This window comes from Heterodontus francisci, chromosome 24, assembly GCF_036365525.1.
Source record: "Heterodontus francisci isolate sHetFra1 chromosome 24, sHetFra1.hap1, whole genome shotgun sequence".
Classification (NCBI taxonomy): Eukaryota; Metazoa; Chordata; class Chondrichthyes; order Heterodontiformes; family Heterodontidae; genus Heterodontus; species Heterodontus francisci.
Genome location: NC_090394.1, coordinates 58,863,770 through 58,881,537, shown reverse-complemented (window position 1 = coordinate 58,881,537; position 17,768 = coordinate 58,863,770). Strand labels below are relative to the sequence as shown.

General features: G+C 45.6%; 1 protein-coding gene across 3 annotated transcripts in view; it reads left to right on the top strand.

Annotated features, from left to right (window-relative positions):
• cfap70 (cilia and flagella associated protein 70) overlaps positions 1 to 17,768 on the top strand; it is a 176,552-nt gene that overhangs the window by 139,945 nt on the left and 18,839 nt on the right. For all 3 annotated transcript variants that reach the window (XM_068056300.1, XM_068056299.1, XM_068056298.1), the window contains 2 exons: positions 731 to 900; positions 2,210 to 2,362. In XM_068056300.1, coding sequence (XP_067912401.1) covers positions 731 to 900; positions 2,210 to 2,362 — 323 coding nt within the window. The remainder of the gene's footprint in view (positions 1 to 730; positions 901 to 2,209; positions 2,363 to 17,768) is intronic.

The window sequence follows — 17,768 nt, the reverse complement described above, 5'->3', positions numbered from 1 at the left end:
TCCTGGGCCAGTGCAGTAGTGTCAGAAATCTGATGTAATGGATTATTGCCCTCATTTCTTTGTTGTAAGGGATAGGTCATTCAGCAGAGATTAGTAAGGAGGAGGCCATGTCTGACAAAACTCTGAATTTTTGGATGAGGTGACTAAAGTAGTTGACAGAGGAATGACTATCGATGTTATTTATATGGACTTTCAGAAGGCATTTGATAAAGTCCCTTATAAGAGACTGTTAGCTAAAGTTGAAGCCCACGGAATTGAAGGCAAATTATTGATCTGGTTAGAAAATTGGCTGAACGGCAGGAGACAGAGAGTAGGGATAATGAGCAGGTACTCGAGTTGACAGGATGCGACTAATGGTGACCCTGTTCCTACATTTCTACTCAATGGCTGAACTCACACACAATGTTCACTAGCATGAGTCAGTATCTGCAGGAAAGAAGGAGAGAACATTGTAGGGAAGAAAGGAGCAACAGAGATGCCAGGAGCATTGTGGAGGTCCAACATTCCATTCCAACAGAGCTAGGACATAGGCAATTTATCGGGCTCATTTGAATTCCCTGAATCTAATTGTGTGGTGCGAGCCAGTCCTTGCAAAAGCACATGTCATTGACAGATCTTTTGTGAAGTCTAACTCATGCTGAAATTAACTGATGTTGCTTTAGATTCATGTCAAAAACGTTATGCCGAGTTGTAGAGTATCAGACTATTGAAAATGTTCTGCCTTTTGTAGAAGTGCCAAAAATCATCGATGCCGTTGAGAATACCATAGCACCCACACAACAGGATGAGCCAGTAACCATTTCTGTAACTGAACAACCACAAAGAGATACTATTCCAGTATGTACAAGAAGTATCTACATGGAAGCAGCAAAGTTTCTATTGGAGGTGAATGCTCTGCAGGTCAGTTATAATTCTTAATTAACGAAAGAAAGACTTGTATTTATGTAGCACCTTATCACGTCTTGGAAACAGGAACAGAATAATTTCCTACTCTCGTGGAGAGGAAATGATATGTGGCATGAAAACAACCAAAACAATAAAAGCTTGAGAGCAACCTCTGTGTAACACTCCATGACTGCTAAGTTTTTTTTTACAGTACTCATTTTTATTCATCCAGATAATTACATATTTTACCCCCTCACTGATCGAACTTTCAGTATAGTATTCTTAATTTCCAGAACACAGACTGGTCCCAGCGTAATGCCACATCACTGTCAGCATCAAGACTCAGAGAAGCTCCTTAAAGTATCTGTAATTTTAATAAGCAGAAACAGACCTACATTTAATAATTATGTAAAGTTGAAATGACCATAGCTGTTTAAGTAAGAATGAAGCAATTGTGAGAAGCTGCAGATTCTCATACTAGATGATGCACGACTTCTGTTCGCCAAAGGTAAAAGTTCAGTTTAGTTTAGGTTATGTACTCATGTACAGAATATATACCCAACTATAAGTATATTGTATACACACTTAAAATATACTGGAATAATTACTTAGTAGTATTCACCTTTAAAAGAAGATAATTGTTTGGCAACACTAAACGTTAAGAACAATCCATACATTGAAAATTGTGACATGTCTTGTTGATTCTTTTGTCCTGGAAATTTAGTGCAGAAATTCCATGGATTGCCCACTGTAACACTTTTTCCTGGGGGTTTTACCGGTATCTTGCCAGATCAACAGTGAGAGCTTGTTGGACCCCTGTAGAAATTCAGCTGAAAGGATTCTTTCTTTAATCATCCATTTGCCTGTCTCATTTTTCAGTCAGTGTACTTTCATTTTACTTCCCAATTTTTAGTTATTTTCTGTCCAACTTTGGTTGTGTTGTACCCTCTGTGGCAAGTAATAAGCTATTGTTTGACCTCTTCCAATGCTTCCTTATAACTGTAGACTGAGGAAAATTTGAGGGGATCCAAAATTCAATCACCCTCCATTTTCCTCCCTCACTGCAGGAAAGTCCTGATCTTTTTGCAAGGTAGTGTGGCTTGCAAGTCAATGATCTCTGAATCAGCACAACATTCTGTTGCATCAACAAAGTAGCTTGCATGGCCTGTGAATTCAACAATGTTATATTTACTGCATTTTCAATTAATTTATTTAAATCTCTCACTCCCTGTTTTTCTCTCCCTGTCTGTAACAAGACTGCCAAATTGTGATATTTTGACCATTGTTAATTCAGTAAAACTCTTTTTTCTATTCTTGCTATTAGTTCGCAACGAAAGCCTTGGCACATGAGCTGCTTTCCACTGAAGTTGGTCTAAGTTGTGAGTATCACGTGGTTCTAGCTCGGCTTTACATACTTCAGCAAGAGTTTGGAAAAGCAGAGGAATGTCTTGCAGAAGCAGGACGAATCAACCATCAAGTAAGTGAAAAGGCAGTCTGGATTAGTTGGTAAGTTAAAGAGAATGCAGAATGTCATCGAGATCAGTTGTCAGATATGACTTATGGGCCTGGAATTTCTTCAATCCCATTTAAGCCAAAATATACTGAAATTTATGCTGGTTTCTGCGCCAATCTTGCTGAAGGGGACTTACGCTCAAATTCCCTGCTGGAGTTGTGGCAAATGTAAAACCTGGTGTCAAATAAGTGCAAGTGTAGCATCGCCAGTCGGGTTAATAATATGTGAGCTTGTGTCTTCTGTCATGGCAACTGTCTCTCAGAGCATGTTGTCTCTTCTGCTCCTCTTTCTCTTTTGTTGTTGTGCTGAATAGTGGTATGCCTATTGAGAGGCCATTTCAACTGCAATGTCTCCTTCTGAATGTAGGGAGAAGATAGGGTCCAAAAATATTGTGTGCACTGAGACTGACAGCAGTTTAAGTATATTGCAGAATTCCATAAGAAGCTTCCTCCTTGTGTGCATTCGCTTTCCTGGTAGCTGCCTTGACTCCTTCATCCTCCACCAGTCCACACGGCCGAATATCTTCACTCCAACTCCTAAGGTGCGTGGATGGATCCGAGGGAACAAGAGATATCCCTTGAGGATGTGGCTACTCTACCGGAGTTCCAGACAGAGACACAGAGGCGATACAACCAATGCCAGCTGTTCACTGGGACAACCATTGAGCAGGCCATCAGGCTTCTGAAGACGCGCTTCCAGTGCTTGGACCGGTAGGGCAGTGCTCTCCAATAACCTCCTGCAAAGGTCCCTATCATTGTGGTCATCTGCTTTGTTCTCCATAACATAGCCGTCCAGAGGGGTGTGGACTGTGAGGATGTGAGGCCCTGGAAAGAGACAGCTGATCGGGGGAGGAGCAGGAGCAGGAAGTGAGAGAGGAGGAGGAAATGGAGGCAGAGGGAGATAATGCTGAACAGAGAGATGCCCTGCCTGCACAACGAAGTGACTGGACATGGCTTGAGGTGCGAAGGGCTTGTGAGGATGCTGTCAATCTCAAGGATTTCCTGATTCAGGAACATATCAGCTGAGCCCCTCTGACCTAGGTTGAGGGGCATAGCCTGGAAGGGAGTCTAAGACACCTCAGTCTGAGACATGTGCTACACATGCATGGAAGATGCAGCCTTGAACATCTAATGGCTTACCACCAATCAAGGAAGCACATTTGCCCAGAGGCTTTGCCCTCACCATGGAATATCCAGTTATCTCTTTCACCACCTCCTACCACTTTTCTGATCAAGGCAACAATAAAAGGACTCCCAACCATCTGTCATGATTTATACAGTGCAAATAAAGAAAAACAGTAGACAGAGACAGAAAGAGCACACCTCAGTTAGGGCTCCATGCGATGCTGTGTACTCTGTGCTCAGCCACTCCTATGTTATGCTCCCCCTTGTGGCCTCAGAGGACGTGGAGGCAGCCTGCTCACTTAGCCTACTTGCGGCTGAGATACATGACTCCTTGGGGGCATCTCCAGAGGCTGCTGCATCATTGTGGAGCAGCCCCGCTGTACAGATGGTCCCTCGGCCAAGGAGGCCGAGGATGATGAGGGCATCCCGTGACGGGTGGCATTCTCATGTTGCTCGGTGACATCCTCAAGCCTTGCTAGACACTCCGGATGCCTGGCAGAGGACACCAGCTTGGGCTCCAAAGATCTCTGTGCCTCCAGCACCACTGATCGGTTTATGTTACCCAGCATTTCATGCATCCTGTGGATGTCAGTGCACAATTCCTGCATGCTCCAAGTTTGGCCACTCACTGTATGGAGGAGCTCATGCAAACATAGCCCTAGCCATTGTGGTGCACGTGAACTGCATGGACTCCTCCATCCTCTGCCTAAGACCCTGCACTGCCTCAGGGAACTATGTCATCTGCTGCTGCTATTCAATGTAGAACCTCCTTTCCAGTGATTCCTGAGGCCCTGCATCTGTATCCAGCTGAGCAGGATTGTATCTGTCCTCCCTCCTCTGAGGGGAACTGACCACAATTCCCTCTGCCTTTGGCACCTGCTCACCTTGTGCAATCCTATTTACGGAGGAGTCACCAAGGTTAGAGCTGGTGGACATGCATTCGTAAGATCTGATGGTGCTTCATCTCCTTTTTGCTGCTCTGGGCCTGTGGAGGGAGGGGGAGGGCCTGCTGTGGACTGGACATCTGCACCTGTGGGATACACAAGAAGAGATGGTGAGAGCTAGCCTAATAGAGTAGAAACCTCCGCTGAGGCTACTGTTATGATTCCTGTCAAGATTACAAACCAAAAGAATCCAATCCACAAACCAACCCCAATTTAGAGAAAGAAGAACCAAATGGACAAGATTTCACTTTTATAAATGTTACTTTAACACTCAAACCAAAACTAACATAAATTAAATATGATCTCACAGTTAAATCACGGTTAAGATATATATAGCTTAAAGATTATATGTAAACTATCAGTTGCAACAAAGATAGATCTCACGAATCTTCTGGGCAGTCCTTTCAGCAAAGCTAGCACCACTTACAGCCACAAAGTCCTTCAGATCTCTGAACTTTTTAGATAGATCTCCAGATCACATCTTCCAAGATGCAGACACAGATGTGATGCCTTCTCGTTGATAGCAAGCATTGCAGTCTTCCCTTCAATTTTTTTTTAGAGATACAGCACTGAAACAGGCCCTTCGGCCCACCGAGTCTGTGCCGACCATCAACCACCCATTTATACTAATCCTACACTAATTCCATATTCCTACCACATCCAGTTCTGATTTCCCCAACTCTGAAGCTTTTAGTTTCCTTTTCCAGTAAAGGACTGTCTCAGAAAAAATACAAGCTTTGAATCCAAAGTCAGTGCACCTAGCAGTACATTCAACAGGTGAACAGTTCAGATAGCAGTCTGCACACAGGAACTCCAGCACACTACTTAATGTTACTCAATGTGTGACACAGGGCAGAGTGCACTGCATCCAATTAATGGCCACATTGCCTTCTGTAACCAAGTCCACCATCAGCTGCCGTTTCGCCAGGCCTGACTGCGTCCTCTTCCACAATCCTGGCTATCTCCATCACTGTTTGCTCCATTGGGGTTATGCAGTAGAACAACAGTACCCTTCTTCCCGTCTTGGCCCTCTCCCAGACAATGGGTGCCTGTTTCTCCTCAAAGGACAAAAGAGAGCGAGATAAGGCACTGTTGTCCTTTGTGTCCAGTGTCATCTGTCCCTATATTTTAGGAGCTGCATGTCTCAGTGGTGACAGGTCCTCAGCAGCACTGTGGCTGTGAGCCATTCTGAGGTGTAAGTAAGTAGCCTGGGCACACACTCCTCCCATGTTCAGTAGCAGCATGTGCACTGAGGCGTCTCAGATGGTGTGTCTGCTGGAGATGGCAAGCTCTGAAACCTGTCCAGAGCGTTGGGGGTTGCATTCACCAGAACGTATGAGGTCATGGAACCTTTTACATCACTGAATCCAGGTTCCTCTCGTATTGCTTCTGCCGCTAGTAGCGGCAGCAATCTCACCCAGGCCTCTTTGGTTTTGGCTGCTGGCCTCCTCCTCATGCCACCCTCCAGGTAGAGGACCACCCTGCTCTCCCTCCGGTCGGCATTGATGAAGTTCAGAGCAGCCCTGCTCTTGTATTATCTCTTTCTATTTATTTAGTAAGAGATACAGCACTGAAACAGGCCCTTCGGCCCACTGTGTCTGTGCCGACCAACAACCACCCATTTATACTAATCCTACATTAACCCCATATTCCCTACCACATCCCCACCTTCCCTCAATTCTTCTCCTACTACCTACCTACACTAGGGGCAATTTACAATGACCAATTTACCTATCACCCTGCAAGTCTTTTGGCTGTGGGAGGAAACCGGAGCACCCGGCGGAAACCCACGCGGTCACAGGGAGAACTTGCAAACTCCGCACAGGCAGTAACCAGAACTGAACCCGGGTCGCTGGAGCTGTGAGGCTGCGGTGCTAACCACTGCGCTACTGTGCTGCCCTATTCTAGATTAATATAAACGAAGCTGAAGAGCAGGCATAGAGGTTGAACACAGAGCTTTAATAGAGGCTTCTTATTGCTTCAGTTTACACTTGCTAACTGGCTGTACAAGAAAAACTGAAGCACATGATATTGCATCACTTCCTGTGATGACATGCATATTAGCATAAACATATATTTAAATAATTATATTTAACATACTAACAAATACAACATCCCCCTTCCCTTAAATGACAACCCCATATACTACAATATTAATATGTATGTGAATAAACAACCCTTATGAGCTATAATAAAATTGACAACAATAACACGATTTATGTAAAACTGTAACAAGAACATTTGGAATACTCCTCTTCAAGATGTTGTCTACATTTGGAACCATACTAGTCATCGGCTGACTCGACCAGACCTTGTGACAATGACATGTGGGTGTGTTCTCGAACTGTTGTTCTTCACCTCCTGAAGGTTATGCTTGGGAAGATCGTCCTAAGTTGTCGGTGTGTTGCTTCTTGTCTCTTCATCTGCAAAATACGTTGGCCAGAAGGTGAGGGTCCTACACCCGCAAGAATAGACATGGATCCCAGCAGAGGTGTCCAAGGTGTGCAAAGAGCCACATCTGTATGTGACAACACCAAATGGTGCGGTACTGTGAATGAATCAATCTCACCTCAGGGGTTCTCTGCGAGCAATACACAAGGCGATCAACCAGCATTGTGGCATTGTTATCTTGCTCCATGGTGATGATGGTATATCATGCGGTTAGAGAGGCTCATAGAAAATAGGAGCAGGAGTAGGCCATTCGGCCCTTTGGGCCTGCTCCGCCATTCAATAAAGATCATGGCTGATCGTCTAACTCAGTACCCTGTTCCGCTTTCTCCCCATGTCCCTTGATCCCTTTGGCATTAAGAAATATATCTATCTCCTTCTTGAGTATATGTAATGACTTGGCCTCCACTGCCTTCTGCGGTAGAGAATTCCACAGGTTCACCACCCTCTGAGTGAAGAAATTTCTTCTCATCTCGGTTCTAAATGGCTTACCCTGTATCCTGAGACTGTGACCCATGGTTCTGGAATCCCCAGCCATCAGGAACATCCTCCCTGCATCTAGCCCTGTTAGAATTTTATAGGTTTCTATGAGATCCCCTCTCATTCTTCTAAACTCTAGTGAATATTGGCCTAGTCGACCCAATCTCTCCTCATACGTCAATCCTGCCATTCCAAGAATCAGCCTAGTAAATCTTCTTTGCACTCCCTCCATGGCAAGAACATCCGACCTCAGATAAGGAGGTCTCATCACGGCCCTGTATAACTGCAGTAAGACATCCTTGCTCCTGTACTCAAATCCTCTTGCAATGAAGGCCAACATACCATTCACCTTCCTAATTGCTTGCTGCATCTGAATGCTTGCTTTCAGTGACTGGTGTACAAGGACACCCAGGTCTCGTTGCACCTCCCCTTTTCCCAATCTATCACCATTCAGATAATAATCTGCCTTTCTGTTTTTACAACCAAAGTGGATAACCTCACATTTATCCATGTTATACTGCATCTGCCATGCATTTGCCCACTCACCCAACTTGTCCAAATCACATTGGAGCCTCTTTGCATCCTCCTCACTGCTCACTTCCTCCCCCCTGCCCCAGTTTTGTGTCGTCTGCAAACATGGAAATGTTAAATTTAGTTCCCTCACCCAAGTCATTAATATATATTGTGAATATCTGGGGTCCAAGCACTGATCCCTGCGGTATCCCACTAGTCACTGCCTGCCATCCGGAAATAGACCCGTTTATTCCTACTGTTTCCTGTCTGTCAACCAATTCTCAATCCATGCCAGTATATTACCCCCAATCCCATGTGCTTTAATTTTGCATACTAACCTCTTATGTGGGACCTTAGCAAAAGCTTTCTGAAAATCCAAATACACCAGGTGTACTAGCTAGATGGATAAAGAACTGGCTGGGCAACAGGAGACAGAGAGTAGCAGTAGAAGGGAGTTTCTCAAAATGGAGACGTGTGACCAGTGGTGTTCCACAGGGATCCGTGCTGGGACCACTGTTGTTTGTGATATACATTAATGATTTGGAGGAAAGTATAGGTGGACTGATTAGCAAATTTGCAGACGACACTAAGATTGGTGGAGTAGCAGATACTGAAGGGGACTGTCAGAGAATACAGCAGAATATAGATAGATTGGAGAGTTGGGCAGAGAAATGGCAGATGGAGTTCAATCAGGGCAAATGCGAGGTGATGCATTTTGGAAGATCCAATTCAAGAGTGAACTATACAGTAAATGGAAAAGTCCTGGGGAAAATTGATGTCCAGAGAGATTTGGGTGTTCAGGTCCACTGTTCCCTGAAGGTGGCAACGCAGGTAAAAAGAGTGGTCAAGAAGGCATACGGCATGCTTTCCTTCATCGGACGGGGCATTGAGTACAAGAGTTGGCAGGTCATGTTACAGTTGTATAGGACTTTGGTTCGGCCACATTTGGAATACTGCGTACAGTTCTGGTCGCCACATTATCAAAAGGATGTGGATGCTTTGGAAAGGGTGCAGAGGAGGTTCACCAGGATGTTGCCTGGTATGGAGGGCGCTAGCTATGAAGAGAGGTTGAGTAGATTAGGATTATTTTCATTAGAAAGACGGAGGTTGAGGGGGGACCTGATTGAGGTGTACAAAATCATGAGAGGTATAGACAGGGTGGATAGCAAGAAGCTTTTTCCCAGAGTGGGGGTTTCAATTACTAGAGGACACGAGTTCAAAGTGAAAGGGGAAAAGTTTAGGGGGGATATGCGTGGAAAGTTCTTTATGCAGAGGGTGGTGGGTACCTGGAACGCATTGCCAGCGGAGGTGGTAGATGCGGGCACGATGGAGTCTTTTAAGATGTATCTAGACAGATACATGAATGGGCAGGAAGAAAAGAGATACAGAAGCTTAGAAAATAGGCGACATGTTTAGAGAGAGGATCTGGATCGGCGCAGGCTTGGAGGGCCGAAGGGCCTGTTCCTGTGCTGTAATTATCTTTGTTCTTTGTTCTTTGTTCTACCACATCCACTGGTTCTCCCTAATCTATTCTACTATTTACATCCTCAAAAAACTCCAGTAGATTTGTTAAGCATGATTTCCCTTTCGTAAACCCATGCTGACTTTGCCCAATCCCGTTTATGCTTTCCAGGTGTTCTGCTATCACATCCTTTATAATAGACAATAGCATTTTCCCCACTACTGATGTAAGGCTCAGTGGTCTGTATTTCCCTGTTTTGTCTCTCCCTCCTTTTTAAATAGTGGGGTTACATTTGCTACCCTCCAATCTGTAGGAACTGCTCCAGAGTCTATAGAATTTTGTAAGATGACCAGCAATGCATCCACTATTTCCAGGGCCACTTCCTTTAGTACTCTGGGATGTAGATTATCAGGCCCTGGAGATTTGTCAGTCTTTAACCCCATTAATTTTCCTAGCACTATCTTTTTACTAATACTGATTTCCTTCAGTTCCTCCCTCTCATTAGACCCTTGGTTCCCTAACATTTCTGGGAGGTTATTTGTGCCCTCCTTTGTGAAGACAGAACCAAAGAATGTGTTTAATTGTTCTGCCATTTCTTTGTTCCCCATTATAATTTCCCTTGTTTCTGACTGTAAGGGACCTACATTTGTCTTCACTAATCTTTTTCTCTTCACATGGGATCCAGGGCAATTTGGCAAATTGGATCTAAAATTGGCTTAGTGGCAGGAGGCAGAGGGTACTGGTCGAGGGCTGTTTTTGCGATTGGAAGCCTGTGACCAGTGGTATACCACAGGGATCGGTGCTAGGACCCTTGCTGTTTGTAGTGTACATTAATGATTTAGACGTGAATGTAGGAGATACGTAAGTTCACAGATGACACGAAAATTGGTGGTGTTGTAAATAGTGAGGAGGAAAGCCTTATGGGTTGGTAAGATGGGCAGAGCAGTGGCAAATGGAACTTAATCCTGAAAAGTTTGAAGTAATGCATTTTGGGAGGATTAACAAGGCAAGGGAATATACAATGGGTGGTAGGACCCTAGGAAGTACAGAGGGTCAGAGGGACCTTGGTGTATTTGTCCATAGATCAATGAAGGCAGCAGCACAGGTAGATAAGGTGGTTACGAAGGCATATGGGATACTTGCCTTTGTTAGCCAAGGCATAGAATATAAGAGCAGGGAGGTTATGATGGAGCTATATAAAATGCTAGTTAGGCCACAGCTGGAGTAGTGTGTACAGTTCTGGTCATCACACGATAGGAAGGATGTGATTGCACTGGAGAGGGTGTAGAGGAGATTCACCAGGGTGTTGCCTGGGCTGGAGCATTTCAGCTGTGAAGTGAGACTGAAAAGGCTTGGGTTGTTTTCCTTGGAGCAGAGAAGGCTGAGGGGGGACCTGATTGAGGTGTACAAGATTATGAGGGGCATTGATAAGTTAGATAGGAAGAAACTTTTTCCCTTAGCGGAGGGGTCAATAACCGGGGGCATAGATTTAAGGTAAGGGGCAGGTGGTTTAGGGGGAATATGAGGAAAACATTTTTCACCCAGAGGGTGGCTGGAATCTGGAACGCACTGCCTGAAGAGGTGGTGGAAGCAGGAACCCTCACAACATTTAAAAAGTATTTAGATGAGCACTTTAAACGCCATAGCATACAAGGCTACGGGCCAAGTGCAGGAATATGGGATTAGAATAGTTGGGTGCTGGATGGCCGGCACAGACACGATGGGCCGAAGGGCGTTTCTGTGCTGTATAACTCTATGACTCTATGACATATTTATAGAAGCTTTTACAGTCAGTTTTTATGTTCCCCACAAGTTTACTCTCATACTCTATTTTACCCTGTCTTAATCAACCTCTTTGTCCTCCTTTGCTGAATTCTAAACTGCTCCCAATCCTCAGACTTGCTGCTTTTTCTGGCAATTTTATATGTCTCATCTTTGGATCTAATACTATCCCTAATTTCTTTTGTAAGCCATGGCTGAGCCACCTTTCTAGTTTTATTTTTTCGCCTGACAGGAATGAATAATTGTTGTAATTCATGCACACGCTCTTTAAATATTATCCATTGCCTATCCACCATCAACCCTTTTAGTAAAGTTCCCCAAACTACCATGGCCAACTCGCATCTCATACCTTCATAGTTTCCTTTATTTAGATTCAGGACCCTAGTTTCCTTCTGTTGACTAGCCTGGTGTTCCTGACACGCATCACAAGATCTCACTATCTGGTCAATGTCTTCACTGATGCCAGGCCAGAACACTGACTTGCGAGCAAGTTGTCTCATCCTTTCTATTCCCATGTGTCTTTGGTGGAGCTGTCCAAGTATGTCAGACTGAAGTGTCGCTGGAATGAGTACTTGGCGTCCTTTAAATAGTACTCCATTGGATATACCAATTTGATACATTCTCAGATCTGTAGGGATCTCCTGAATGGTCTTGGGCCAACTCTCTACAACATGGTTGTCCAACATACGGCCCGCGATCCAGAGTCCGACCTTCCCAAAGTTTCCATTCAGCGCATGGATGTAAACTGCTGGAATGTCAGGCACCTCGGCAGGCAGTTACAGGTTTGTTAGGACCCCGCTCCCACACGACATGGCTGCACCTAGCGGAGAGGCGGCGGTTACAGCCTGCCTCTATTATCCATGTTTATGGTAAGTGGGAAGCTGGGAGTGGAGAGTAGGGAGCAAAGAGTGAGGAACGGGCTGTGGGGAGCCAGCAGTGGAGAGCAGGGAGTGAGAGACAACCACCGAAAGAGAGCAGAGAGAGACAGAGAGAGTGTAGGAGGGGGAGGGAGAGAGCAAGTTGGAGAGGCAGGAAGGGGGAGAGAGAGAAAGACAGAGGGAGGGGGGAGAGAGAGACAGACAGAGGGAGGGGGAGAGAGAGAGAGAGACAGACAGACGGGGAGACAGAAAGAGGAGAAAGAGCGAGTGACAGACAGAGGGAGGGGAGAAGAGAGAAACAGAGGGGGAAGAGAGAAAAGTAGAGAGGGGGAGAGAGATAAAGAGAGAGGGAAAGAGAAACAGAGAGGGGGGAAGAGAGAGACGGACAGACAGAGGGGGAGAGGGAGAGGGAGGAGAGAGAGACAGAATGGAAGGGGGAGAGGGGGCAGGGAGAGACAGAGAGTGGGGAAGGGGAGAGGGTGGAGAAAGAGATCAAGATCACACCTATCTATCCGGAATACTCCACATCATTATATCAAGTGTGCGGGCAGAGATTGAGTAATTATGCAAGCAAAAATAATGCCATGTATGTCACTAAATCAATGTTCAGTGTGGATGAGAAAGTAAGTCAATAAATTAGTTTTCTCATTTAAAGCTTCTTCACAAAAATGCATGTTTGTTGTTTTGACAGTAAGGTAAATTTTGATCTTACTGAAGTTTTCTCACCAGCCCCCTATCTAGGACAAAAATTGTAATGTGGCCCCTCCTCCCGCCAGGAGAAAAGGTTGGGCACCCCTGCTCACCAACAATCTGCCACAGAACTCAGAGTATGGGGTCTTGAAAAGTTGCCCTCTGGAGTTCCTCGCTGTTGTTTTGGCATAAGCACATGAGATCTACGTTATAAGCAGCATTTGACCTAGTATGGCATCAAGGAGCCCTAGCAAAACTGTAGTCAATGGGAATCAGGAAGAAAACTCTTCGCTGGTTAGAGTCGTACCTAGTGCAAAGGAAAATGTTTGTGGTTGTTGGAGTTCCTCAGGGTAGTGGCCTAGACCCAACCATCTTCAGCTGCTCCATCAATGACCTTCCTTCAATCAGAAGGTCAGATGTGGGAGTGTTCGCTGATGATTGCACAATGTTCAGCACCATTCTCAACTCCTCAGATACTGAAGCAGTCCGCATAGAAATGGAGCAAAACCGGGACAATATCCAGGCTTGGGCTGATAAGTGGCAAGTAACATTTGTGCCACACAAGTGCCAGGCAATGACCATCTCCAACAAGAGAGGATCTAACCATCTCCCCTTGACATTCAATGGCATTACCATCGCTGAATACCCCACTATCAACATCCTTGGGGTTACCATTGACCAGAAACTGAACTGGAGTAACCATATAAACACCGTGGCTACAAGAGCAGGTCAGAGGCTAGGAATCCTGCGGCGAGTAACTCACCTCCTGACTCCCCAAAGCCTGTCCATCATCTACAAGGCACAAGTCAGGAGTGTGATGGAATACTCTCCACTTGCCTGGATGGGTGCAGCTCCAACAACACTCAGGAATCTCAACACTATCTAGGACAAAGCAGCCCGCTTGATTGGCACCCTTCCACAAACATTCACCCCCACCACCACCGACACACAGTGGCAGCAGTGTGCACCATCTACAAGATGCACTGCAGCAATGCACCAAGGCTCCTTAGACAGCACCTTCCAAACCCGTGACCTGTACCATTGAGAAGGACAAGGGCAGCAAATGCATGGGGACACCACCACCTGCAAGTTTCCCTCCAAGCCACACACCATCCTGATTTGGAACTATATCGCCGTTCCTTCACTGTCGCTGGGTCAAAATCCTGGAACTCCCTTCCTCACTGCACTGTGGGTGTACCTACCCCATATGGACTGCTGCAGTTCAAGAAGGCAGCTCACCACCACATTCTCAAGGGCAATTAGGGATGGGCAATAAATTCTGGCCTAGCCAGAAATGCCCACATCCCATAGACCAATTATAAAAAAAGACATCCTCCAACCTTGCACAGACTTCATCCACCTGGAAGTCGAGTGGTATGTCTCATGCATTCCCAGGGTTGAGCAGTCTACTTAGAGTGCCTGATAGGACTTTCTGACTATCGGGTTGTATCTGACATCACAATTGTAGCCCTGAATCTTGATGATTAACCTCTAGAATCAAGGCAGTGCACACGTGAGCAGTTTTCTCCAGATCATCTCCTGCGGCTTCTGATCTGTCACGACAGTGAACACTTTCCTGAATGCATATGCGAGGAACCTGGTGATCCCGAAGACAAGAGCAAGAGTTTCTCGTTCGATAAAGGAGTAATTTGCTTGTGCTGGCGACAGACATTTTTAATCAAATGTGACAGGCCTGCCATCTTGAAGAAGACATGCACCAAAACCTTTCTGTGATGCATCCACTTCTAATGTTGTTGTCTTCTGAGGGTCATCGTATTGAAGATGCGACTCAACTGACAGTGCTTGTTTCAACGCATCAAAAGCGTGTTGGTGATCGTCCTGCCATAGAAATGGCTTGTCTTTCTTCAGCAGTTATCTTAGTGGAGATGCCTTCTCTGAGAAGGTCGTTATGTACGCAGCAAGGAGGTTTGAATAGAAACCGGTCCGGGTACAACCTTTGGAGGTCTTGTACCGATCCAATGGGTATGCACCTATTTTGCCTGCTGTGATCTTCTGACTGGGTCAGCTCATGGATGGTGACCATGTTAAGTTTGTTGCACTCTGGCAGCTCTGCTACTGCTGGTCCTGACACATCCACTATGTAGAATATCTGAATAGACCATGTTGACTCTTTGTACCTGCATTCCAGAGCTATTGTATGCCTTAAGCTTCATACTTGTGGATTGGACCACAGACTTCCATATCTAGAGGTACATGTCATTGAGAATGGGGAAAGGTAGAGTGTTGGCACTTGCACCTGTGTCAATCTTCACTCTCAGTTGATGCCATCCAGCCTTATTTGGGCAGACGATCTGGAGTGTTGCAAAAGCTTCCACTTTGTTAACGGAATGGACCTGTTCCTCTAAGGTGACCGTGTGAAATAGCTGTTCACCTTTGATGTCTTCACCTCAATCCACCTCATCCATTTTGGTCAGGCATTTCCCCATTTTGTGGATGGATCTATGCCCTTGGCGATGCCTGGAAGTGTCTCGCCTCTCTTCACCTCTGAGTGGTGTACTTCCACGGTTTGAGCTGCCCGCTCTGGCTTCTTCCCGCCTTCCTGCTGCTGGACTTTCTGCAAAGTTTGGCCCAGTGCTCTCTAAGCCTGTATACCTTACCCATGTCTGCATATACCGGGCATCTACGCAGTTGGTGGGACAGTTCACAGTTACTGCACTCCTTGCTCTGGCTGACTGCTTTGGATATTGTTCCGACAGGCATTTCGCACCCTAAGGCTCGCAAACATTGTCTCCTTGCGATAATTGCCTCGTATCTGCGTCTGTCCTCTAGTATGCTCTCCACACTGTGTCCCTTCGGCTTTTCCAGGAGGTCTTCCTGGAACACCTCAATAGGAGTGGAGGCGATAACCAACTCCATAATTTATTCTGAGAGTTCAGTATCAGAGAGGTCACATTCTTTTGCTTTCTCTCTGTGTCAGTTAACAAAGTCATCCAAGCTCTTTGTCTACACTGCATGGGTTCCAGGTGGTGTATTCTGAAGTTGACTTTAATCTTAAGCTGATTTTCTAATGTTGCCCATAATTTTGATGGATCCTTCATGTCAGCATCAGATAAACCAGATGTATTGATTCTGCGCAGACCTTGGTTTCCTATGGTGATCCTGACTTTTACAGCCTGTTCATCTGCATCCACAAACTTGTGATCTAGGAAACATTGTTCAGTCCTCTTCTTGAACAGTTTGAACTCACCTGGGACATCAGATACTTTCCAGTTGATCTCTTGAAATCTAGCTGCCATTGCCTCAGCCTTCTACTCTTTTCTCCTGAGGAGCAAGCCTTGCTTTAAAAGTTGCAGCAAGCTGCGATGCCCACAGAGCTGAGCAGAAGCCACACCCTGAGCTGTTCTGTTGCAGCATGGGCTTGTGAGCTTGGAGGTGGGAAGGGCTCAGGCATCGGAGTCGGCTTATGGTGTGCAAATGTGATGACAGTGGGAAGTAATCCACACCAAAACACAACGCTACGCTGATCTCTGAGGCTGAAAATACCAATTATTTTTGTCTTACCAACTAGGAATGCGCCTAAATTGCCTTCAATCCCGATATGAGAGCTATGATCTGGTCACAGCACTTTAGACAAGGTTTGGACTTGAATTGTTGTTTTTCAGCTACTGATCAATGCTGTCGTTGCTACCATGTATTATTTCTTTCTTCCTAGATTAATACAAATGAAGCTGAAGAGCAGGCATAAAGGTTGAACATAGATCTTTAATGGAGGCTTCTTGTTGCTTCAGCTAACACATGCTAACTGGCTGTGCAAGAGAACTGAATCACATGACATTGCATTACTTCCTGTGATGGCACACATATTAGCATAAACATATATTTAAATGATAATATTTAACATACTAACAAATACATATCACAACACAGGCTTCCAGCTCTCCTTTGACATCTTGCTTCCTGCTGGTGCTGTGAAAAGCTTTGGCACAATCACCAGATTTCTCCCTTAAAACATCCAGCAGCATGTATGTTTTCGGAGGTTGAGGTTAGGGGCAGGAGTTGGTTAGCTTACTTGGCTAAAGTGTGATGCAAAATAATGCCAACACAGGTTCAATCCCCCATACAGGCTCAGGTAGTTCTTGGGGCCTGTTTCTTTGCTTTGTCCCATAAGGATCTCATCGCGTGAGTCATGATTAGCAACCCTCAGAAAGAGAGAGATTAGGGACAGGATCTTGCTTTTGGGTCGTGACCCCACACCATGTCATAGTCATTTTGAGGCCTTTAGACATGAATTTTACCTCAGTTGTCCAATTACTGACCAGAGTGCACACTGGCCATCCAATTAAGGACAGCGGGCGGGCTTTTGAAGTTGGAGGATCAATAGAAGGCCCTCCAGCACAGAAGGAGCTGCAGTCTGCTGTTGGAGGTAGCTGCCATGTTGCCACCACGGGGAGCCTGCAGGCCAACTAGAAAATTCCACTCGACTTCTGATCATTGGCCTTAATTGGCCTCTGAATTAGCTGAACATGCTACCTGGCGCTTGCGGACAGGTAGCCATTTCATCCTCAATCTGGTTTTCAGAAAATGGCTCGGGTAGTCTGGTGCCAGCAAACTGGCATGCCAGCTGGCGACGTGAAATTACGCACCCATTGCCGTTCCCTTTTGGGATGAAGGCCCTGCCCTAGGTAGCACTGCAGGATATTGCTGGCTGCAAGTCTTCTGTCTGTTCTTGGACAGACTCCACAGCTGATGGTCGTTGTCTCCAATGCTTCTGGTTATAGGACCTTACCAAGGAGTGGATCTAAGGGAACATTGGGTCTATGGTAATGATCTGAACCCAAAAATATAAGCCATGTCAGATGGAATGTACTTTGTTAGAGGAGGCTGCTATAAAGACCCCTGTCCCTCCATCAGGGCTTTTATTGCTGCTTCTTGGGACCTACCACACCTTCCAAACAATGCTTTGGATTTTTTATTTATTTGTGGGATATGGGCATTGGCAAAACACATCGATAATTGGCTTTGAACTGAGTGGCTTGCTAGGCCATTTTAGAGTCAACCACATTGCTGTGGATCTGGAGTCATATGAAG